We start from the raw sequence: 26,066 nt of genomic DNA, 5'->3' as shown, positions 1-26,066 counted from the left end.
GACAATCTTTGCAGCTTAAGTCTGTTTTTAACCGCCTATGCTGTTTTGTCTTACTCCCAGCAAACATCCCAGCAATACTCGAGCTTTGTAGCTTTCCTCAGCTCCAGCTCCTTCCTACGGATCTTCCTTGGAGCTCTGGCTTCTCCCCCTGACCCCTCCTCCCCTGGCTGGCAGGAAGTCCAGCCCTATTCTCTCCCCTGCTCATTGATTGGCTGTAAGCTGCTTTATTGACATAACAGCAGGATAATTGAGGAGCAGAGTTTACACAGCATTTAGGCAGAAAATCAGAATTTAAACTACACAATAACCTTATGCCTACATGTGTTGCTGCAGTTTGCAGACCAAACAGGGTTCAGCTGGTGCATGAGCTCACTCTGGTACAGACTGTGGTGCTCAAGTGATAACAGGCTGGAGCCAGAGAAAACATCAGATATGAGTCACAGCAGACAAGAGTCTTTCCTTTTATCACAAGGTCATTGTGCAGAAGTGCAGGCAAGCTTTGCAAATACTGTGTGATAATTCGGGAGAGAAACACTCAGCCACATAACAACCTGGCTTGAGGAAGGCCACTATTGCCCGGTCCCAACATGCTTCTTATGCTCGTTGGAAATCAAAGGGATTTAGAATCTACAAGAGAAGTAATAAAGACGTTGAAGCTTTTTCAAGAGAAATGAAGTTAGCTTCGCGGAAACTTCCGCCAAGACTGTTTCTAACTTAGGGTGCACAGTAATGCAGCAAAAAAGATTTAGGGGGGAAGAGTAAAAGGATTCTTTGATATTAATAAAGCAAATGCCTTTGAAATTGCCTCACAGCTTGCTGCTATTGTAACCCAACACAGCGGAAATCTCATCTTCGTGAGTGCAAAACCAGAACCAGTACAGCCAAGAAACGAAAGATGGAGAAAGATGTGTTGCCTCCATCAGGTGAAAAGAGCATGGGAGTCATTTCCAAGGTGGTGAGGCACGTCGGGGTCTTCCTTGGACAGCCGATATATGTTCACACAGGAAAGCATTTATCGTTAGGCACACTTCTGAGCATCTGGGCATGATCAAATAGGCAGTGCGTCCTGGGCATATTTAGTTTAAGGTTATAGTTCAAGAAGTTAAGACAGCGAACAGTTTTGGATACGCTCAGCTCGAGGTTAAAGTGGCTTGGTGGGTAAAGCGCTCGCTAACACCAGCATGAGAGCCTGAGTTCAGATGCCTATCACCCATAATGCATCTGTGAAATCAGGTGCTGGGGACAGAGACAAGTGGATCTTAGAAATCCACTGGCTGGCCAGGCTACACAAAATGGAAGGCTCCAGGTTCAATGAGAGACCAAATTTCAAAAATAAGTAAGTAGTAAGTAAGAAAACATAAATACATAAATAAGATAGAGGACTATGGAAGAAGGCAGTGTATGCTGCCGGCTCCCACACGCACAGGCATGGATGATCACACCTGGAAACCACGCCCACATCTCCCGACAGTTCTGGTGGTGGATGGGAACATTTTGGAGCATGCTCAGTGGGTTTCACAAAGATAATGGACAGAAATAACCTCTGGAAATGCTCAGCTTTCCACAAAAAGTTTTGGCTGACAAAAAGGAAAGGACGCTTTAAAGATGTGTTAATGGAAGACTTTGCTTCTCAAGGAGCCCAGCTCACTTAGCTGCTGACACTACAGTGCACCACAGGCAGACAATCAACGCTGCTAATCTGTTTTTCTGCTGAGCTGCTCATATGGAGCTGTTTGTTGCTTCTTGCACCCTCTGGCTACAGGCTCAGCTGAGAAGTGATGAGATGTGAGCTTTATCCTTTGAGTTCTTCTAGAGGTTTGGATACATGGTAACTGCTCCCCCTAACAAGATAGATTTTTGTACTTTGTATTTATGTCTGATTTCTAGGTCAATTCAAAGAATTATTATTACTAAATGTTGTCTTGTTTGGTTAACTACAGATTGAATGGTATCGAACACTCCTTTGTTGTTGTGAGTGTTGAATCAGTTGTATAGCTAGAATTCTGAACAATGATTATCCAGTGTTTAAAATCATGAACATTATGTTTTAAGTTTTAAGTCATTGCTAATATGGATGCTCAATGTTCTTTTTATTATCTTAAGAAAAATGTGCTTAATGTGTTTTATTGATGCCTGTATATATTAATTTGTTTCAAAGCCAACAGTTTGCTATTTGTTCACAATTTCTTTAGACTATTTCAGAAAAGGACTTGTTTGTCTCAATGAGTTATGTTGCATTAAAAATGCAATATAATGGATAGAAATAAGAGAAACAAGACATCTTTAACCTTTCTTTAAATACAGTAATTTTTTTTCCTATTCCCATCCTGTCTAAAGGCATTTCCACATAGGGCAGCATGTCAACTTTGGTGTACAATGACTGGATACAATTTGTCTTTCAGTGACAGCCTGTAATTGTTGTTTTTTGTTTCTTGTTGTTTCCCTTTTTTTGAAAAGGGGTCTAGACCTACAGTTCAGGCTTTCCTTCAACTCATGGAAACACTCACCACACCCAACAACCTATAATCTTCAAGTTCTGGGTAGGCAATTGTCTGTTTTGAAAGTGATATAACCAGATGGGTAAATCCTGTTAAAAGTTAAACAGAAAAATTATAACATGGGTCTGTAAGTCCCAGCAAAGGAAGTTAATTACTAGTTACACTAGAATTTTCTAGACATAGTGGCATGCCACAGAGGTGGATTTCTTAACATTTTTTTTGTGTGCGTGGATGTGTGTGTGTGTGTGTGTGTGTGTGTGTGTGTGTGTGTGTGTTTCAAGCAGCATTTAAAACAATCTATTTCTTTTTTACCGGGCAAAATCTTACTTGAAACACCTATCTGAATCACCACTGTTGCTATAGATTGAAGCAGAATCTTTTGGCCAGTTTGTGAGTTTACTTTTGTTTTTTGTTTTGTTTTGTTGTTCAAGACAGGATCTCTCTGTGTTAGTCTTGGCTGTCCTGGATTCACTTTGTAGATCAGGCTGGCCTCGAACTCATAGCGATCTGCCTCCTGAGTGCTGGGATTAAAGGCATGTGCCACCACCGCCCGGTGTGAGTTTACCTTTTAGTCCTTGCTAACAGGAAGACATAATGTAATTAGAGAGCAGTGGCGATGACAGACTGCAGGGCTTGTCTAATGGGAGCTGCCCATGATGGCCAGTGCTATCTCAGCTTTAACGCCCTTTCCTATTTTCATTATTAGTTGTTGTTGTTATTGTCCTTATGAGACCGGGTCTCACCATGTTGCTCTGGCTGTCTTGGAACTCACTATGCAGACCAAGCTGGCATCAAACTCACAGAAATCTGCCTGCCCCTGCCTCCCGAGTGCTGGGATCAAAGCCATTGCCACTATGCTCCTCTCGTTATTGTTTTACTGAAGTTAAAGCCTAAATTCATACAAAGAGGCTGTTTTAAATGTTTTGTTTATGGTGCTCAGGACATCAGGTATGCTAGGCGAGTGCTCCACCACCAAGCTAAGCCTTCAGACCTCAAGTGGTGTGTGTGTGTGTGTACAAAAATGCTGTGGAGGTCAGAAGAGAGTGTTGGATCCTCTGGAACTAGCTATAGGCGCTTGTCAGGTGCTGGGAACTGGGTCCTATATGAGAGAAGCAGGCACTCTTAACTACTGAGCCATTTCTCCAGCCTCCTCAAATGGTAATTTTTAAAACATGACTAACCATTAAAAAGTGAGTATACTCTTTTATTAAACTAATGCAGAAGCTTGAGAGGATAGAAACACTTATTTGCCTAGAGAGAATCATTAATTTCCAACTAACTTTACTCCACGTTGAAATTCCCATGTGTTAAAGATACAGCTGTTAAGTGTCCCACTCAATATGCTCTTAAGTCTTTGTTCTTGCACAGCTTTTGCTTGAACACACACACACACACACACACACACACACACAGCAGATATGACATTTCACAATTGAGCATACATGTTGTAACAACATTTTATTGCCACCCCATTTTATGTGTTCAGACATGCAAAAAAACAGGCTGGCATTGAGAGGAGAAAAACACTGAGTCAAAAGAATCAATAATCAGCAACACAGTATGAGAAATCCTAACCTATCTGTTGAGATGGTAGAAAAGTCAGAATCTATAAGGTGATCCTATAAAGATCCGTGACCACAAGTAGATAGATCTCTGCGCATTTCATTGGGGACAACATGGTCCACATAACAAGTGGCAGGACGGCCGGGGCTATAAAAGACCATGTCTCAAAAAAGTAATTAATTAATGATGGGCGTGGTGGCACACACCTTTAATCCCAGCACCCGGGAGGCAGAGGCAGGAGGATCGCTGTGAGTTCGAGGCCAGCCTGGTCTACAAAGCAAGTCTAGGATAGCCAAGGCTACACAGAGAAACCTTGTCTCTAAAAAAACCATTAATTAATTAAATTAAACATATGAGCCTGCATACTCCTCTCTTTTCAGTGTGGACAGAGCCTCGGTGCAGGCTAGGCAAATACTGCTCTATATGCCAGACCCCTTTCAGGTTATAGGTATTTATTTATTTGGGTGTTATTTATATTTGTATGTATTATTTATTCATTTTTCAATATTACCTTTAAACAAGGTCTCACCATGCCTAATTGGTAGGGAGCTAGCCTTAACTTGTGATCTTCCTGCCTCCTGAGTGCTGAGAGTATAGGCATGAACGACCAAGTCCAGGTTCCTCTGTGTGTGTGTGTGTGTGTGTGTGTGTGTGTGTGCCAGAAGTGTATTCCTCAAGTACTTTCCATATAAATTTTTGGGGCAGAGCCTTATCTCACTTGGACTTCACAGATTTGCCGCATAGGCTTATGGGTTTGAACACTTGGTAGCTAGGAGTAGTGCAGTTAGGAGGTGTGGCCTTGTAGGAGGAAGTGTATCACTGGGGGTAGGCTTTGAGCTTTCGGATATAGAACCCTCAGCACCCACTCCAGCACCATGTCTGCACACAGTGCTTCCCCACCACAGCAACAGTGGACTGAACCTCCGGGTGTGAGCCAGCCCCAATTATATAAGAGCTGCTGTGGTCATGACGTCTCTTCACTACAAGAGAACTTTGATTAAATGTAGCACTCTTTTTTTTAAACTCTATTTGGGGTGTTTAGGCCTCAACTTCCCTTCCAACCTCCCAACCCTACATAGAAGAGAGCAGGTTAGTGGGGAGATAGGGCCCCTTTGCTTTTCCCAGCTGTTTAGGGTCGGAGGGTCTTTGGGGCTATACCAATCTTCATCATCAGCAGTCTCCTCCAAGCTGCTGCACCCCAAAGCGTATCTCTCCATCTGCTCCCAACTGGCACAGCGTCAATCTCTGGGCTCTTCAAACTGCTACACACCACACGCCAATACCACAAGCCCCTCTCCGTGCCCACAGGAGAAAGGCCTTACCAGTGGGAAAAGCCACACCCTGCATTGAGACAGCTCTCAGCTGTGGACAAACTGAGGCTGAAACTGAAATCCCACACCTGGGATTAAAACAAAAGCGTATTTACATAACACACCTGAGTTTACAAAGAAACCAAAACTTCCTTTATAACTAAGACAGCTGGCCATCCAATGAAGCCCAAGGTTCTCCCGTCTCTGCCTTCTTGGTTACTGGGATTACAGACAATAAGTCATCACACTGGCTTTTTATGTGGGTTCTGGGAATCTGAACTATCTTTAGGTCTTCATATTTGCCTGACATTTTACTGACTGAGTCATCTTTCCAGTCCCCTACTCCCTTTTAAGTTACTTCTAACTAGTGACAAAGTTGATAGGCTGTCACTCCTGTGATTATTCAAAATAAGACAGTTATATATATTTTCACATACATAATTAAAGTCCCTGAATAGTTGGATTTAAGGTAACAAAAGGTAGATTATTCTTAGTGTGCCTGGCTTTATCATAAATAGTTTTAAAAGTGTTTACGTTTATATGCTTTAAAATGTGATTTATTTTCCTTGTAATGGGGATTGAAAGTAGGGTCTTCCCAGGCGTGGTGGTGCATGCCTTTAATCCCAGCACTCGGGAGGCAGAGGCAGGCAGATTGCTGTGAGTTCGAGGCCAGCCTGATCTACAAAGTGAGTCTAGGACATGCTAGGCTACACAGAGAAACTCTGTCTCAAAAAACCAAAAATAAAATAAATAATAAAAATAAAGAAAGAAAAAAGAAAAAAAAAGAAAGAAAGTAGGGTCTTGTGCACTTTAGGGAAGCGTTCTGTCCCTGGTTTATCTTCTAACCTTCTTTCTACTTCTCTGTTTATGAGAAGCTCTCACTACATGGCCCAGGCTGGCCTTGGACTTGCAGTCTCCTTCTTCAGCCTTCCAAGTAGTTAAGTTCACAGACCTGTAATGCCAGTCCATCTTTTTAAAAATATGTTTAACTAGGCAGTGGTTGCGAATGTCTTTAATCCCAGCACTTGGGGGGAGGGGAAGGAGGTAGAGGGAGGCAGATCTCTGAGTTCAAGGCCAGCCTGGTCTACAGGGCAGGTTCTAGGACTATACAGAGAAATTCCGTCTAGAAAAACAAAACAAAACAAAACAAAATGAAAAAACCTAAAACACTTTTTTTTTAAACCATGACTTCTTTTTTTATTGTTATCAGATACACAAAATTATTTCTTCATACATATACTTGCTATAGAAAAATTTCATGCTTAGATATATTTTAGAAACACTTCTGCTGATATCTTTAAAAACATTTCCCCAAAAATGTGTGAACTTTTCGCCCGCTGTTATCCTCCTGACTCTCCTGAGTTGGCATGGCTCCTTCCTGATGGGCTAAGGAAGGATGAGGGTCTGAAAGAGCAAGCTTTGCCCACTCCAGGGGCAGCAGTTTCACTACTGGCTCATCAAACGTTGCTTTTCCTTCCCCCACACTGAGGTATCAAACGTCAACAGACAGGAGCCAGCAGTCAGTGCTAAGCAAACAAATGAAATGGAAACAACCAAAAAGCATCCACAATTCAGAGTTATGGCTAGGCACTGTTTTTGCAACTAGAGTCCTTTGAAATTACCTGCTAGCAACCTAAAGGATGTTGTAAGTGATGAACCGAAAATAAGGCCCTGACAAGTTCCTAGAGCCCACACAGGGAATACTCCGTTAGCATGTGCAAGGCATAAAAAGACTTATAAACACAGAAGGGCTGCTTTTCCCGAGGATGTGTAACCCAAAGGGCTCAGGTTTCAAAACCAGCTGGACTTATATGGCTTCGCTCTAGCTTTCTTATCACCAGTTGTGGAGTCTCTAAGCAGGTGATTTAACATCTGGTTACCTACAGTCTTTACCTGTAACCTGAGGACAACAATGCCTTCTATATGGCTCAGTGAGAATTAAACACAATGCATGAAAAACACCCAGTCCAATGGCTGGCATATAATAAACATTGGGGGAAAAGGGTGATTATCTTTCATTTCATGAAATCGTGAATTAGAATACAAGATAAGTCATATTTTGACCTCTCTACCTCCCTCCTTCTCTCCCTCCCTCTCTCCCTCCCTCCCTTCCTCCCTCACTCCCTCCATTTCTGTTTTATTTTTAGGAAGTCTCATACAACCTAGGCTTAGACTCCTTAGACAACCTTAGACTCACTGTGTATCCGAGGCCGACTGTGACTCCTTGTCCTCTTGATCCTCTCCTGCCGTGCTCTCCCACATTCTGGGATTGTCAGCGTTTTTCTGTACACATACACCAATTATGGTATTTTGAGTAAGCTATTAGAAGCATGTGCTCTTCTTAACAAGTTAAATAAGTAAGTCTAAAGAAAACATACGGTTCCTGGCCCAGCCCTCTGCTCCACTCTCTAGGGGCAGCACTGTCTGCTTCTTTAGCTGTGCTCTTTGCCCTAGGTTCACCTTCCTAATTTTTAGTTAAAACATTCAAATATTACCATGCATTGTAGACTACTCTAAAATTATGACCACGATTATAGTTATTTTCCTTCACCCTGAAGTTAATGAAGGTCTTTATTTTTTTTCCCTAGTGTTCTTTGTAATTATCACTGATGTCCCTTCAAAACCTCTAAGAGCCTTGGGATGTGATTTCCTGTAGCATCATTGAAATAGGCAGCCAACTTCCTTATGTATCAAAGTCTTCCTAAAAGTAAATGGGCCACTTTCCCTCTTTCTTCTTCCTCCAAATGTGGTCCATGACTCTCTAGTTTAGCTTCCCACCTAAAAGCTGGTCAGACTTGAAGGATTTAAAAGCATATAATCTAAAATGCAATGTCTTCTCTTCATTATGTTTTATTTGGTGTGTGTGTATGTGTGTGTGTGTGTGTGTGTGTGTGTGTGTGTGTGTGTGTGTGTGTTTGTCCTGTGTGTGGTAGATCTTTCTACCATGTGGGAGCTGAGGATTGGACTCAGGTCATCAGACTTGTCAGCAAGCTCCTTTACCCAGTGACCTATCTCACCATACCTAAATTTTATTTATTTATTTATTTTGGACCAAGAACAATTTCACATTGTCATGGTAATCTTAAGAGGTTCTTGTTTTCAAATTGTGTTCAGAGATTTTTTTACATCAGCAATGATTTCATGTTAGAGCAAAATTAGGCAAAAACTAGACTCAAATGAAATCATATATTTTTAAAATATTTAAAAATATTTTTTAAAATGCATTAACAACTTTCCCCAAACAGGCTTTACTTTACTGAATTATTGAGTGTGGTGGCACACACCTTTAATCCTAAAACATAGGAGGTAGAGGCAGGTGGATCTCTGTGAGTTCAAGGGCCAGCTTGTTCTATGTAATGTAATGAGTTCCAGGACAGCCAGGGTGATGTAGAGAGACCCCCAACTCAAATGAAAAAGTTATTGAGATATCATGGCAGCATCTTATCTTTATTTTATGAGGTCAAATATTTTATCTGTTTATTATCAGTCTTAATTCATCTGAATACTTCCCAAACTTCTCACCCAAACATTCTTATATAAGATTTTGAGATGTAACATTCAAAGGGGCATTTTCCAGCTCTCACAAGTGACACTACTGTTGGTGGAAATGACTTTCCACTCTTTTCCTGAGCTCTTTCTTGACTACATGGTCCCAGTGACTTGTAGCCATGAAGACACAGGGAATGATGAATTTGGGAAAGAAAAGAAAGTATCTTTTGTAGTTCAGCCCCTTCTTTCTTATCATCCTTTCTGACATTTTGATCCACTCGCCCAGTTCATTTGTTCTTTCATTAGTCTGGACAATATAACAACAGTTAAAAGAGACAAAGAGACTATAGACAGTATAGTCCTAATAAAGTAAATTAATCCACTAAGCTTTGCAATTCAATGACCATCCCATGCAGCTCTCATAGTGTGTTACATCTAACCTTCTGACATAACTTAAAAAAAAAAAAAGAAACATATTTTGGATGTCTTATTTTTAATTTCCTTAATGCTTAATTATATTTATGATTCAGGAGGGATAGATGTATGCCCGCAGTCCTAGCATTTGTTGGAGACTTCAGGCAGCAGTACTCACTGAGTGTGTATGGGACATTGCTATAGGGAACTCCCAGTAGTGTCATCTTTCCACAGCTGTTTAATCCATGAGCTTGTTAGAAGGCAAGAGCCAGCTCCTGCCAGATTTAGTGAGAAGGTGTGCAGTAGTCACTTTTCTATTGTTCTACTAAAACACCACAACCAGAGCAACTTATAAAAGAAAGAGTTTCTTTAGGGCTTATGGTTTTAAGGATTAGAGTCCATGATGGTGTGGACTTAGAAAGCAATTGGTGGCTGGAACAGGAGCTAAGAGCTCACATCTCAAACTGCAAGCGGGAGGCAGAGAGGGCACACTGGGAACAGGACAGTATTTTGAAGTCTCAAAGCCCATCCCCAATGGCATATCTCCAACAAGGCCACACCTCCTAGTCCTTTCCAAGCAGTTCTTCCAACTGGGGACCAAGTATTCCCAGAAATATGGTATCAAAAGACAACTGGAAAGCAATTGTCTGAAAAGCAGTTGAAAAGGGGTGCCAAAATATGTCTTAGAAACCAAATTTTTAAAAAATACTCACATAAATTGGTGAAAAGACAAACATCACATTACGATCTCAATAGGTGATGAAGAACTCTCTGACAAAATTCAATATGACGTCATGGTGAAAGTTCTAGAGAAAGTAGCACAACAGGGAGCCTAACTCAACCTAATATGGTTATATGTAAGAAAGTCACAGTGCACATCATCCTAAATGGAAAAAGAACATGAAACAGTCCCACTGAAATCAAGAATGAGACAGTGCACTGTCCCCATTCCATTTCAACACCCTGCTGATAGCGCTAGCTGGAGAACAAGGAAGAGAAGGATAGTAAAAGACACAAGTAGTAAAAACAGAAGTCAAACTACCCCTGTTTGCAGATGATGTGATATTATGACCAAGAGATCCCAAAAATTGTCAGAAAACTTCCGGAAATGACAAACAAATACAGTAGTGGCAGGATACAGAAGTCACTTTCACAAATCAGTGCTACAGGGAATTTGATCATAGACACACTTTCATTCAGGACAGCTTTGAGGAAATTAAAATATCCAGGAATAAACATAACTATAAAGAAGCATGAAATCGTAAAAATCTCAGGCAAATGAATGGAGCACATTGAGTGAAGTAACCCAGACCCAGAAAGACAACCTTTGTATGTCCTTTTTCTTATTTATGGTTCTTAGCTCCAAATCTTCAGATCTGAGTACATAACCTGGGGCAATTGCAGAGTAACATCATAGTAGGATGTGTGAAAAACTCATAAGAGGCCTTACTACTTAACTAAAGCTAAAAACGACTTACCCTAAAAATACCTATAATACATGTATGTTAGTGTACAAATTCACATGTGTCTTTTGAGGGGAGGGGGGCGGCATCTGGTTTTCAAGACAGAGTTTCTCTGTGTGGTGTTGGCTGACTTAGTCTCACTCTGTAGACCAGGCTGGTCTTGAACTCACAGAGATCTGCTTGCCTCTGCCTCCAGAGTGCTGGGATTAAAGTTGTGTGCTACCACCACCTGGCAGCACATACTTACTTTAAATGAAAATTTCCTGTCTGGGCTGACAATGCTCTCTGCCCAAAGCCATAGACCATGTAACAAAGACGGCAGTACCAGGTATGAGAAGTGTTCTTTTGATTTGTTGTTTGAAATTGCCCAGGAAACTGCCGTCCCCCAAACATTATAGCCTATTGCTCTTGGCATTGGTCACTCTCAAGAGATGGAAAGTAAGTCACTATTGCTGAAGATACCATGTATTTCAGACACAGGGTGCAGATGCTCCTGAGATGGTACTGACCCAAGAGTCTGCTTCCTGAGGACTAGCTTTCATGGTATCAGAAGGAGCCACGCAAGCTTCCAAAGGAGGGAAGGAAGAAATAGTTCTACCCAGCTATGACGTCTAAGAATTATAACAACACTACGACTTTAAGTGTGTAGTAGTGGTATACATACCTTGGCAATAACAAACAGTTCCCTAATTGGACGTAAGACCAGCTCAACAAGAGAGAAAGAATGTCTGGTATTGGAAAACTTGCCAACTACCAGGAATTAGTGAAGTCATGGGTCTTGGAGAAGAACCTACAACTGCCATTTTACTAAACCAGCACAATCCAAAACCACATTCCAGATATGTGTCCTTTCACTCACAGATAAGTGTAGTCCTCACTCCTCATCAAGAAAACCTTTCTGCAGCAGATGCAGACCATTACAGAAAACTACAACCAGTCATAAAGCTAGAACTCCAAAAGTTCTGGGGCCCAGTCCCAGCTATAGCTACAACACTTACACCTAAGATTCAGGAGTCACTGCAGAAGGCAGGGAGTGAGGATTGTAAGAGCCAGAGGAATCAGGGAGTTGGCTGTGAACTTGTGTCTCCTAGAAATGTCAGAACCCAGGAAGTCTCACCAATATGGCAGCCTAAACACAGTCTGAACAAGGACAACACCAACAGGCAGAGTAACTTGGGTGGGGAAAACCTTATGGCGCCTTTGTCCTACACAAAGAGCTATAGGCAACTAAGAAACACTGAGAATGGGAGAGACTGTCTTCCCCACAGAAGAGCACACCAATTGGATACGCATTACCAAATGGTCAGCCCTGAGAAAACGTGCACACAAGTAATGCCGTATAGACTGGGCAGGTTGTATTTATGTGTTTAGGAACATATTTAGGAATATGTGCATGTATATACACACTTATAGATATACATATCGACAATTAAAGACTAAGAAGTCATAAATTTTAAAAAGAGCAAGAGGGCCAAATGGTAGAGTTTGGAGGGAGGAAAGGGAAAGGGGAAATAATTTAATTATATTTTCAAAAGAGAAAAAAATTAAAACATAAGGATCACAAGAGAAAAATATTAACTTCTTTTTTTGTTTTTGTTTTTGTTTTGTTTTGTTTTCTTGAGACAGGGTCTCTGTGTAGCCTTGGCTGTCTTGGACTTGCTTTGTAGACCAGGCTGGCCTTGGACTTAGCAATCTGCCTGCCTCTGCTTTTCAAGTGCTGGGATTAAAGCCATGAGCCACCACACCCAGCTGATATATATTACTTTTATAAGAAAAATGATAAATTATTGAAGACTCCTTTCCTTAATTTTGTTAAATGATTATTCTCATGTTGTTTAAGTATGTGCATTATTTTTATGACTCTTATTACTTATAAAACCTGAATACATTTATATAAAGTTTAAAAAATTATTACATAAATAGTAATCAAGTTAAGCCAGTTTTTGGTTTTAGATTATAGTAGCTTTTCTCTTCCTGGGAACCAAATCACTGGTGTCAGACTTCACATGCCATCAGCAGTCTACCACCAGTGTAGGTTCTGGCCTGCTACCCGTGCCCAGTGGAATAATAGTGAAGTTTATGTTCAGTGTACTCTGGAGTTCCTTGATCTACTCATGGAAAAACTTTAACACTCATGTGTTATGTTGACATATGTCCCTTCTGACATCATGACTTAAAGCATCACAGCTTTTTTTGCTAATTAGATAAAACTTGTGTGGTGAAACAATGTGGTTGTATTCTATTGTAAATGTATGTTATAACTTTAAAAGGGGACAATTTATCATTGGAAAGAAAAAGCCCATTGTGTAACTCACTTGTAAAGGTATCAGTCAGGGGGGTCTTCTGTGAGGTCAATTGCTGTGACAAAATCAAATTCAAAGGTCATTTTTATTACCACAGTCTCTGAAGTTTGAGTTTTCTGTAAGCACTACTTTTTAATCTATTTTATTTTGGTTTCTTATGTCTTTACCTCCCTTCTAACTCCCCCTGCCCCCACCCCCTCACACCTAGGTAGGAAGGAAAGAAGGTTAGAAGGGACAGGGATGTAGACCTCTTTAGACTTAGTTCTCTGGGGGCAATTCCTATCTTAGTCCAGCTAACCAGAAAACCAGCAAACAGCAAACAGCCAACACAGCAGCATAATGAACCAGAAGCCTTCTTTCTCCTCTGACTGTCTCCTTGAAGTGCTCTCTCTTCTCTCTCTTCTCTCTGTCTCTCTGCCTCTGTCTCTGTCTCTGTCTCTGTCTCTCTGTCTCTCTGGGCTCTGATATTTAAGACCACGCCCCTCTCTGTGCTGCAAGAGGCCGTTATCAGTTGTGGACAAACTAAAAGCAGCCCCATATCTCACACTTGGGATTAAACAAACACATAATATCACTGGGTTTTGAAGAAACCAAAACTTTCACTACAGTTTTCAATGTGCCAAACTAAGAGGTAAGAGATGAAACATAGAAGGTTTATTGGGGAGTGGGGTTGGAGAGATGGCTCAGTGGTTAAGTACCAACTGCCCTTCCAGAGGACCCACGTTCAATTCCCAGCACCTACGTGGCAGCTCACAACTGTCTGTAACTCCAAGATCTGACACCCATAGACATACGTGCAGGCAAAACATCATTGCACACAAAATAATAATAAATAAATTATATTTAAAAAAAAAGTTTATTGAAACATTTTTGCTCCTACTAGGGAGGTGAAGGAAAACTTTTCCTGTTCTGCTAACAACTCTTTTTTTGGCTTTTTGAGACTGGGTTTCTCTATGTAGACTTGGCTGTCCTAGACTCACTTTGTAGAGCAGGCTGGCCTCGAACTCACAGCAATTCGCCTGCCTCTGCCTTCCAAGTGCTGAGATTAAAGGCGTGTGCCACTGCACCCAGCCTATCTGCTAACAACTCCTAACCACATTCTTTTTTTTTTTTCTAGCCCCACTTCTCCCTGACTGCTTCCTTTAATCTTGCAGTCTCCCACACAAGGGCTCACACTATAGAACTGCCTGAACCATAGCATGGCTTTCACAGTCAACGAGGGTGCAAATTACATGTTAATCACACATGAAACACATATCAGAAATCATGTCTATGTTACTTCAGCAAGACAAGAAAGAGGCGATGCCATCATGCCATGTCTTATTTTAAGCAAAGAGGTAAACACTTTCCTACAGGTATGTCTACTTCTCTTCTAAGGTGCTGATGTAAGCTATGGAGAGAAATTTTCATATTTTCTATTTCTTGCAATAGAGGTGGGCTAGGGAGATAGAGTTTGGTAGTGACTATTGCCAGCCAACGTGTCTGCATTAGATAGGGACAAATAAAATTGCTGAATCACAGCAGTTCCCATCTCTACATGGAGCACAGACTTTCAGGCTCTGCAGAAGATGAAACAATAGTTAATGCCTAGAGGCAGGCAACTGTTATCACGTCTCCGCTGGAGAGTGCCTGATCTTCCAGTTAAGACAATAACTTCTTCGGTGGCTAGAGAAATAGCCTAAACTTATTAAAAGTAAAGTTGCTCAAGACCTGACTTACATGCTCTTTGTTTTACTTACACATTGGGTGGTAATGCACTTTCCACAATCCTAGGGAGACGCCATTTTTATCACTCATCGAGGAGGCACACAACCACTGTAAAGTTGGGACCAAATTTTGAGATGTAGCTTTTCTTTCAGTGTCAATGATCTCGCTGGTCTATTTTAGGAGGGGAAAAAAATCCAAAGATAAATCTAAGATTGGGTATGAAATCTGGCCCAGTCTTTAAACAATAGAGTTTTAATGACTCTGTGTTCCATTTCCCAGGTGTACAGGCAAGAACTAAAAACACCAGCTGTCGCCCTGAAAAACTATCTGTTCCGTTCAACGTTTCCTTTTTGTTTACCAAGTAAAGAGAAGGTTAAGCTAATAGAAAAAAGGTAATTTAAAACAAAACAAAACAAAACACACTGTTATATTTTGTTTTGGAAAAAAACAAACAAAAAGAACAAATTCAGGGACTGAAACCTAACTTCTGGGTGATGAGACTTGATTGTGAAATCTATGCACTTTGTGGACTAGCATATTCCCTCCAATTGTATCTTCGGATGTAACAAACAACAAAAGAAGAATGATAATATTGAAAACAATGCTACTTTTGCCAAAGAGTGGATCTATGCAAAGTGAGGACAAAAAAATCAACACTTTCCCTCCCTCCTTGAGCTCAGAGGGTAAGAACATTACATAAGAGTGGGAGGGTAACCAAAAAGACAGCCTCCAGCGCTAATTAGCAGGCCTTATGATTCACTGAGCTGGCACAACTACTGTTCACCTAATTTCCAACGAAAACAAAATGCTGTTGGCAAGGCATGTCAAAGGCCTAATGACACTTTCAAGTGCACACGGTATAAATAAAGATTTTTTTTTTAAATAACCATCTACTTGGAATGACTACAGAGCAATCTCGTACTGAACAGTTCCAACTAAGAAGAATTAATTATCTGAAAAGCAAGTGAAAACACGAAAAGGTGAGTTCTGAGTCACAGAAAATCATTTAGGAAATGACTGATATTTCTAAAATTTCTGCTGCTTGTAACATTATCCAAAAGTGAATGCTGAGGGGTAACATCAAAAGTATAAAGAACATGCTGCCAGAAAAAGGAAAGGCATCCTTAGGTTTCAGGAGACAACACTTGATATATCAAACAGTGGTTTTGAACCATAATCCTGCCTGCAAAACACCAGAATGTTCTGACATTCGATCTCCACGCCTGGCAGGGACAAATGCTGAACACCTGTACTCAATCCACAGCGCTCTGAGGGGAGAAAGGCTTGATCCCAGGAGCCCCAGACTAGCCTAGACTTCGGTAAAATTCTAAGGCAGACGTCTCAACAAGGAAATAAGGGCTGGGCAAGGATGCTTGTAAATGCTGGGAAGAGAGGTGACACTTAATCAGAAACTACACCTCAGTAAAACAGAGCTCCTGCCTGTGGCAGAGGGAAAAGTGGAGAACTTGTTCCCTGCCCCCACCCCCCAGCCCAAAGCCTGGTTTGCTGTTTGTGCAAACCCCTCTCTGTGCTCCCTGGTTTCTCCATCTGCTCACTCCTGTTGCACACCCAGAGCTGGAAAGATCGCTCGCGCTTCCTTCACCACCACCTGTTCCGCGGCACCTTTCGTTTTCCTTTTTCTTTTCTCTTTCCATTTAAAGCGTTTTATTTTTCTTTTAAACCAGATTGTGAAATGCCACTGAATAGGCAATGTTGGCAAAACAGTGTTTGTTACAATAAAAATACGTTAGACAATTAAATAAATAACCTTAAAAAACTAAGCAAAGGGTCAGAAACCCGGTGGATTGAATCTGGAACCATGTTTTTCTGCACAAGCGAGAACAGGCAAACCTCTAGTGAAGAGATGTCAACTGAAACATCAGACCTACAGAAGAAGCGGTGGGGATGGGGGTTGGTTGGATTTCACCACGGCACTTTTCATTTAGCAAAACCTGTGCATGACCTCCCCGCACCCCCTCCGCTGTCTCTCTGTAGAGCCCACTTTGTTCACAGAAGCTCTCCTTAGGAGCCCAGGGCTCCACTCCCCACAGACTTCCCAGTGTTTGTACTTGGTGCTCCTCTGCCGGCAGGAATTTCCACCCACCCTCCTGCTGCGCTTTATTGTGATTAAGTAACTTTGTCTCTTTCCAGCTCACAACTTTCCACCCCCCTCCCCCCCATCCCCGGTCTTTAATTTCACTAGTGTATCCCTAGTGCCTGTTGCCGGGCCTGCCTGGCAGCTGAGAAGGGTTCCTCAGATACCTGGCGAGGACGCGGAACCAATACAACACCTTTTAAACTGTGTGCTCTCAAAAACCGAGTAGCACGTGGATTAGGTAGACTAAGAATAGACAATATTTTGGTGCCCTGAGAAACATGTAACTGTTTTTTTTTTATTTCATTAAAAACAGACCTCAAATCTAACTCTGGAACATTTGATTATATGACCCCTATGATGTTTCTGCAACAGCTTTAACCCAGAGTGTCCATTATCCCCTATAAGCTGTATAGGATAAATGGCATAACATAGGCCCACGAAACTACACTCTACTTTTAAACAACTATCCCAAATTTGAATATCTGTACTTGTGTTTCTGCTCACTTGATTTAAACTTATTTGCTTCCTCCTGCTCAAACTATGGCACCAGCCAAGAACAATACGTGCTGTAAACCTCAGACCCCTACCCAGATCTAGCCAATGGACAGGACATTCTTCACAGTTGAGTGAAGAGTGGGGTCTTACTTTCACACGAACTCTGGTGCCCTATTTTTGACCACTTCCCCTGGAGGGGGAGACCTGGTGGCACTCAGAGGAAGGATAGCAGGTTATCAAAAAGAGACTTGATACCCTATGAGCATATACAGGGGGAGGAGGTCCCCCTCAGTCATAGCCATAGGGGAGGGGAGTTGGGGTAAAATGGGAGGGAGGGAGGGAGAAATGGGAGTATACAAGGGATGGGCTAACAATTGAGATGTAATATGAATAAATTAATAAAAAATATGAAAAATTATATGCATACACATTTGTTTTTCTTTCTTTCTTTCTTTCTTTCTTCTTTTTTTTTTTTTTTGATTATTTTTTAAATCAGGCACGAAATCCTTTGTTTTCTGTTTGGCTAGTTTATACTTTACCCTGAACCTGTAGCATTTTTAGCATATCTTTAAAAAGCAATAGCTTCTGGTTTGGACTAAGGAGCCTAATGAAGAGGCTTTCTCTCTGAATCAGGTACCATGTGATAGAAGTAAATGATTAAGTGATAAGGTCCCTTGGGAAAACTGCAAGTTGCTCCCATTTGACATAGTGAGAGCAGAGGCTATGGTTAGCAGGAAGGTTAAAGATTAACATGACAAGGTCCGAAACACCGAGAAAGATTAGTAACAGGTCTCAGAGTTGGATGTGGAATAACCAGACAGAAGATACGAGGGACAAGGGGTTCTGGACCAGTGAAAGTAGACCAGCTGCCCCATCCCCCTTCGCCCTGCCCTGGCTTAGTTTCTTGTCAACTTGATACAAGTTCAAGTCATTTGAGAAGAAGAAACCACAACTGAGAACATGCCTCCATCAGACTGGCCTGTATGCAAGCCTGTGGGTCATTTTATTGATTAATAATTGATTCAGGAGGGCACTGCCCACTGGGGGGGGGGTGTAGTGTCCTCTGGACTGATGGGCCTGTGTAGCTTAAGAAAGCAGGCTTTGAGCAAAACCCTGGGGAGGGAGCCAGACAGCAGCTCATTCCGTGGCTTTTGTTTCACCTACCTCAAGGTTCATACCTTGGGTTCCTGTCTTGGCTTCCCTTAATAGACTGTGACTCATGATATCTAAGCCCAAATAAGCCCTTTCAACCCCAACTTGCTTTTGGGCATGGTCTTTATCACAGCAATAGAAACCAAACTAAGACATTCCCCAAGCCCTTGAGAGACATACATAAGCCACTACTGGTTTCTCTTATACTCTTCCTTGGAATACAGTTATCTGTAAAAGACTAAAAATTTAAAGATTGCTTACAACAACAACAACAACAACAACAACAACAACAACAACAACAAAACCCTCAGCTACGAGACCTCAGACTACACCATGGACGAGGAACTAAACGTCAGGGAACCGAGAAAGACTGCAGCTACCTTGGTGGTGGTGATATAAAGTTACCGCTGCCACAGTAAAACTACAAGCTGCTCATTTCCCTGTGAGCACAAAGGAAGCTTAGTTTAATTAACAGTACTGGAGGTATCTGCAAGGTCAGATGGTATAAACGCTCGCCAAGTGACTAATAGTTACCAGTCAATAACTAACACAGTTGGAGCCAGAGATGAAAAAGAAGGTTTCAACCACCTCTACCTGGGTGAGCACCACTTTGAACTGCTCCTCACGGCCCACCTCTCCCTGGTTGGCTGGGTGGGCAGGGCGTGTGCACGGCATCTAGTTCCTGTATTTGCTCAGCCTATGACAGCACAGAGAATGTACCCATTTCTTTAGTTACTATTTGAGCTTTTCTCCAGATTCTGCTGTGGCCCTAAGAGAATCCTTAGACAAAGAGTTCCCTGCCACCGCCCCCCATCTTTGGAAGCCCCTCCTACTCTCAGAGATTTCTCTCACTTTCCCTTAGTTTATTCCTTTTTTTTTTTTAATCTCTTAGTAAAAGTTGAATCTGCCTTGCACAGTGCCATGAGAGGCCACATTTTTGAGTTTCATTGCCCTGAGATGAAGAACCATAGTCAGTGTCCCAGAGTCATCTACCTTTGGTGACTATGGGGTGCCCATCTCTGCTTCATGATAACCGGATTATGAAAGGTTCTGTGGCTCCCAGACCCCACATCAATGCAATTCTGAAACACTTTTCGAATTCCTTTCACCCAGCTCAACCCCCACCCCCATGTCTTAACCTAAGTGCCTTTAAAAAACCTGATGGGATTATAGTAGAGAAAGTTAAGTATGACAATAAAGGTTTTGAAGTTTCTAAATAAAGGTTTTTTTCTTAATAAAGGAACATTGAACTATATTTACTGGAATTTAGCAAACTGAATCTGGTAGAAGTTAAAATAATGACCTTAAATTCATATGACTTAGTCTACTAAAATGCATTTATGGCTAGGATAAAGACACAAAATGGAAATGTAAAAAATTCCAAAACTATATTCTTGCCCATTTCGACTCTCCCTACTGTTGCCAAAGATTTTGCTCCTGCTTCTTCGTGGTGCTGGGAAGGAAACCCGGGGCCTCGTGTACACTAGTTTAATACAATACTACTGAGCTGGACGCCTAGCTTAGCTGTAGTCTCTTTCAGTTTTCATGTTCACTTACCACTCCTAAAAGCATACAGTTCCAGTTCTGATTTCTCCATGATATTCAAACTCTTTGCTGGCCACATTTCTAGTTAGGTTCTCTGCAGGAAGTTATTATTTACTATATCCCTAATCAAGTACATTAAAAGACGTTTATAAGGCTGGGCGTGGTCCCAGCACTTGGGAGGCAGAGGCAGAGGCGGGTAGCTGTGAGTTCGAGGCCAGCCTAGTCTACAAAGTGAGTCTAGGGTAGCCAAGGCTACACACAGAAATGCTGTCTTAAAAAAAAAGAAAGAAAGAAAGAAAGAAAAAAAGCCATTTATTATGGGCATTAATGGCAACTTTATGTGTATGAGTTAATGTCTTCATACTAGACAAATCACTTTTAATTTTTTATTTCATTACATTAAATACTTTTTCCTGTATGTTATAATTGGCCCCCAAACTTTGGGTCCTCTATGTTTAGAAATCCAACTTTATCACCAATCTGCCGCAGTGTAGTCTCATCTTTCAAACATTTTATAGCTTATCATTGTGGGTTTCAGTACCACGTGTCTGTAAAGGGACTTTATAATAATTTAAAATTCCATTAAGCCAGGTGGAGCGATGTATGACACCGCAGTTCCAACTCCATGAGAGGCTGCGGCTGGACAGCACTTGATTCCGTGAGTTTAAGGCCATGCTGGACAACACAGCAAACTCCACCTCTCAAGTAAGAGTAAAGCCTAACTTGCTAAAATTTAAATCCATTTCTTTAAATAACGTTCCGCTGTCCTTTAAACTTACCCCACAAGAGTGAGTTGGCCGGCTTGGAAGAGTTATACCCAGATTCCCGAAGGAGGAGTTTAGTGGGTAAAACTGGACTTTCTACATAAAGACGTCTTTACCAGGTCAAAGGTCACCACTAATATTTTTTTATACGACCCAAGGAAGTTTAAATCAAGAAAAGACTCCCCGAAATGAGGTCAATTTCAGATGAATTCAGGGGGTTTAGCCATTCTATGGAGAATCTAGAAGCCAAACCCTTTACAACTGAAGAGAGTATTCCAAATTTTTCCTCTTCCTGTACCATTAAAAAGTCCTAGAATTGGTCAACGGCCCTGACTCCCAGGACTCCCAGTGTTCTGGAGAACACTGATAACAATTTTTATAGAGTTTCATTCTCTCTTTCTGAAGTCCCTTGAAAAACCATGGTGGACAGGAGGATACCTGCCATCGCATTCAAAGAACAGCTGAGTTTGAAAAACACAAAATGAGCCATCTGTTTTGTTTGTTTGTTTGTTCCTTAACTGAGAAGCAAACACATGTAACCTCACACCATGGGTACAGTTAACCCTATTTGAAATAAAGTAGCCCTGCCAGTCTCCACACTTGTCAGCCAGATTCTACCCAAGCCTCCTTTCAGCGCTAGGCCTGCCCAGTGGGGGTTGGGCCGGAAGGGCGAGAAGGAGGCGGGGCAGGGCGGGGGAGGGCGGGGGAGGGCGGAGCAGGTGGGCGAGAGGGCGTGGCTCGGAGGAGGCGGAGACAGTATGGCCGTGCCCAGAGCTTGGAGGACCTAAGAGGCGCGGCCGGGGCCACGCCCCAGGCGGGAGGGCCGCTCTGTGCGCGCCCGCTCTATGATGCTTGCGCGCGTCCCCCGCGCGCCGCTCTGCGGGCGGGGCGGGTCTCCGGGATTCCAAGGGCTCGGTTACGGAAGAAGCGCAGAGCCGGCTGGGGAGGGGGCTGGATGCGCGCGCACCCGGGGGGAGGCCGCTGCTGCCCGGAGCAGGAGGAGGGGGAGAGCGCGGCGGGCGGCAGCGGCGCTGGCGGCGACTCCGCCATAGAGCAGGGGGGCCAGGGCAGCGCGCTCGCTCCTTCCCCGGTGAGCGGCGTGCGCAGGGAAGGCGCTCGGGGCGGCGGCCGTGGCCGGGGGCGGTGGAAGCAGGCGGCCCGGGGCGGCGGCGTCTGTGGCCGTGGCCGTGGCCGTGGCCGGGGTCGGGGCCGTGGCCGGGGCCGGGGCCGGGGCCGCGGCCGTCCCCAGAGTGGCGGCAGCGGCCTTGGCGGCGACGGCGGCGCGGGCGGCTGCGGCGTCGGCAGCGGTGGCGGCGTCGCCCCCCGGCGTGATCCTGTCCCTTTCCCGTCGGGGAGCTCGGGGCCGGGGCCCAGGGGACCCCGGGCCACGGAGAGCGGGAAGAGGATGGACTGCCCGGCCCTCCCCCCCGGATGGAAGAAGGAGGAAGTGATCCGAAAATCAGGGCTCAGTGCTGGCAAGAGCGATGTCTACTATTTCAGGTACCTCTCTGAGGGTGCGGGAGGTGAGGCGCAGTGTCAGGTCGGGGTCGGGGTCAAGAGCCGGCCAAGGGCAGGGCTTAGCATGCTGGATGTCAGCAGAGTCCTGGAGGTCTGTGACAAGGACCGGGTGAACTGGTGTAGGGGGTGGGGGTGGTGGGTAATGAAGCCCTTGGCAGAGGTTAGACCTGAGTGGAGTGAGGGGCACAAGTGTCTGCAAGGTGAGGACACATTCAGTAGAAGACTTCCGGGAAAATGGTGTGCCAGGAAAGGGTTAATGGGAAGTTTGGTTAGTCAGTCCGTGAAAGGGTTAAAAGAAGGTGTAATTCATCGAAACTATAAAACCCAGTCACTGTTGGCGCCTGTCCCAGCATGTCCCAGATTCATCATCAGAAGTGCATTTAGGCTTGCACTTGTGGAAGAATTAGCCATCTACAGGAACAGAGTTTCAGTTAACTTTGTAGGATCCAGAGAGGTTTCACACAAGTAGGCATTTGTAACTCCAGAAACTGGAACGCTTTGGCCCAGCAGTACTTTTTTTTTTTTTTTTTTTTTTTTTTGACAACGGAAGTTGTCAGGCTCCTAGGCCAGCATTTATTCCCCAGTGACCATGTGGCAACGTCTGGAGACTTGTGCTTCTCACCTGGGGAAGAGGGTGATGTTGGCTTTCTGGTGAGCAAAGGCCAGAGGTGCTGCTGCTGCTGTAGTTCGTAAGCAGCCCGTGCAGTAGTTAATTATCTTCCCCCAAGTGTCAACCAGGACTCAAGTTAAGAAATAAACGTGAAATGTCTCAAGGCTTTTCGCTTGGATGTAATCTTGCAGTACTGTGTTTATGCTGCTCACGTTCTTCATTCGTGATCGGTGGCGACAAGCTCGGGAAAGGGTCAGTGGCCATTGATAGCAGAGGGAGTATAAACAAACGGGACTAAATGTTCCTCTAGGACATCTCATCCACAGGACAGCACAAATGTGTCATACGCAGTGGTTTGGAGGTCTCTGCTTGTGGACAGATTGAATAATTCTCAGCCTGTGTAATATCTGAGTAAAATTTGGGACCTAGTTGTTAGTCATTCAGAAGTTGGAATAATGTGAAAGATTTCCTATTGGTCCTTGGATGAGGCAGGGGAAATGTGCATACTATTTTCAATTCATATATGAATATATTTAAGTTGAAAAGTTAAAAAGTTGTTACAAGCACATGCACCAAAATGAATGTAGTTACTGCTGGTATAGATGTAAATATGAACACAATGCTTTCCCCTCTTTAGTGCTGTTGGTCACACTCAGGGCCTGGTGCATCTGCAGGCCAGCAGCGTCCCCAGATGCTGAACCTATCCTTGCCGGCTGCTGGAATGATTGGTTGACTCACTTTCAGCTCTTGAAGTTAAAAAAAAAAAAAGTGTGGCGTTCCAACTCATATTTTCACTTTGTTTGAGACAACTTATTTTCAGTGTTGGGGGTTGAATCAACTCCTTGTACTCACTGAGCAAGTGCTACAAACTGTGTCATATCCTGCCCCCACCCCCACCCCCTGTACAATTTTGTGACTAGAGCCCTAAGTTTGCGGGCTTTGAATTTGCCTTGAGCTCATGATGTTCTCGCTCAGTCCCCTGTGTAGGTGGGATTACCGCCAGGCCTGGCTGGGAACGGCTGTGTGAAAACTGCGAAGGTGATGGTGTGTGTTTGTTCAGCTCAGTGCTACAATGGTGCTAAGAATAAAATGCTGCTACTCCCAGGCCCATTGGTCTCATTTAGAGCCACTCACAAGGCTTCCTTGCTTTACATTCCATTTTACCACTATCGCTTCTCCGTAGGCAGTCTGCGTAGGCTTTGCCTGAACTGCTTCTGATGTCCTGGAGGCAGATACATTGATATATTTGACAAGTGTGTGTATGTGTGTGTGTCTGGGGTTGAATCCCTTGCAGACTAGCTCCATTCCCAGTTGAGCACTGTGGGATCTGTATTTCATTGCTTATGGAACTTGGCTTGGGATACGGTTTGTTTGGTTTTGGAGTGCTGTATTTATTCCAACCACCTTTGCATTATAGCAAAGCTTGTGCTCTACTTTTTCTGGATATGTAGCTGGAAAAGCTATTTGAAAACTGGGTGTGGTTGCACATGCCTGTCATCTTAGGGACTCGGGAAACTAAGGGACAAGATCACTTGAGCCCGGGGTTTGAGCCAGCCTGGCTAATGCAATTAGACTCTTGTTTGTAGAGGTACAGCGTTAGAGGCTGGGGAGGTGGTTGGGCGGGTAAAGGTGTTTGCTGTCGAGCTGCATGACTTGAGTTTAATTCCTAGAACCCAGGTGCTGTGAGGAGAGGACTGATAAGGTCCTCTCACCTAGTCCTGCTGTGCATACTGTCCACTGTATATGCACACCAAATAATAAATCATATATGTAAAAAAAACCCAAAACAAGTTAAACTTTTAATTGTTTTTAGGTTGTTTTTTGTTTGTTTGTTTGTTTGTTTTTGAGACAGGGTTTCTCTGTGTGACTTTGGCTCTCCTGGAACTTTCTTTGTGACCAGGCTGGCCTTGAACTCACAGAGATCTGCCTGCCTCTGCCTCCTGGTGCTGGTATTAAAGGCATCAGCCACCATGCTCAGTTTAAAATTTAAAAATAAAATAAGCAGAGCTTTGGACTGGTGTAGAGCTCTTGTCTAGCATTTATCATTATTGTTATTGTTGTTGAAATGGAGTCTCACCATGTACACCAGGCTGGTCTTGTACTCTCAAAGGTCTACTGTTTCTGCCTCCCAAGTACTGGGATTAAAGGCCTAAGCCACCAGTAAAACATCTTTTATGTAATGTATGTCTGTGTGGTGTGTGTGTATGTATGTATGTGTGTATGGAGGCCTGAGACTGTATCAGGTTTCTTCCTTCCATATGTAGTGAGAGTTTCTGCCAGAACCTGGAGCTAGTCCCTTCATCTGGGGTAGCTAGAGCTAGCCTTTGCATCAGGTGTAGCCAGAGCTAGCCCCTTCATCTGGTGTAGCTTGAGCTAGCCCCTTCATCTGGTGTAGCTAGCTTTCCACCATTTGCTGAGACTCAGCCAGGACAGTTGCCTCCTGCATGGACCCTAGGGGTTAGATGATAGTCCTCTCCCTTGTCTTCAGGTTCCCCACGTTCTGAGCTGTGTCCTCAGACTTTGCCTGGCATCTCCAGGCTCTGCGCTGGATCCAGCACTACAAGACAAAAGTAGACAGAAAGAAACTAAGTCACGCTGCACAGAACTCCATTCTGTTCGGGGTCACATTTTCCCGCTTGTTGAGAGTAGAATTTTTTTTTACACATTTAAATATTAAAGGTTCTTAGTAGATAATCCCAGTTCAACCAGTTGAAAACCAACTTTCTGTGCAAATTCATCTTTAGGAAGGTCATTGAGCAATATAGTGCCAATTACATCTTTTTGTAGACACTACAGTATCATTTCTTGTACTCTAAAATGGAAAAGACATATAGAACAGGTGTGCCACACTTGCCTATTTAGGGCTACAAGGAGAGCTTTCTGTGGCTTGTTGGCTTCTCGCAGGGTCATAGTTCCTATGTAGAGCTGCTGGCACCCTGCTGTGACCCTCCTCTGACTGGCACCCTGCTGTGACCCTCCTCTGACTGGCTTTGCTCTGAATCACTGAGGAAGCACAAAGTACTGTGTGAAACTTGCAGTGTATTTTTCTCTTCGATTTGTGATAGTGATTTTCTGTGATGGATTAAGGCGATGGACCAGTGTAACTGCGTTCAGATTCCGTTTCAGACTCAGTTTTA

The 26,066-nt window shown here is 43.3% G+C and overlaps 1 protein-coding gene and 1 long non-coding RNA gene across 2 annotated transcripts in view; both read left to right on the top strand.

Moving 5' to 3' along the window:
* Positions 1 to 1,522: 1,522 nt before the first annotated feature.
* Positions 1,523 to 16,533, top strand: LOC311596053. Its single transcript, XR_014778685.1, has 2 exons — positions 1,523 to 1,785; positions 15,027 to 16,533. It is a non-coding gene; the product is annotated as an uncharacterized lncRNA (long non-coding RNA).
* Positions 16,534 to 21,631: 5,098 nt separating this feature from the next.
* The window catches only part of MBD2 (methyl-CpG binding domain protein 2), a 58,520-nt gene continuing 54,085 nt past the window's right edge, over positions 21,632 to 26,066 (top strand). Inside the window, exon 1 of the mRNA XM_084780681.1 lies at positions 21,632 to 22,301. Within this exon, the coding sequence (XP_084636807.1) occupies positions 21,757 to 22,301 (545 nt within the window). The 5' untranslated portion in view covers positions 21,632 to 21,756. The remainder of the gene's footprint in view (positions 22,302 to 26,066) is intronic.

The sequence above is a fragment of the Acomys minous genome (genome assembly GCF_964271855.1).
Source record: "Acomys minous genome assembly, chromosome: 4".
Classification (NCBI taxonomy): Eukaryota; Metazoa; Chordata; class Mammalia; order Rodentia; family Muridae; genus Acomys; species Acomys minous.
Note: the sequence above shows the minus strand (reverse complement) of the source record. Positions and strands in the feature narration are given on the sequence as shown.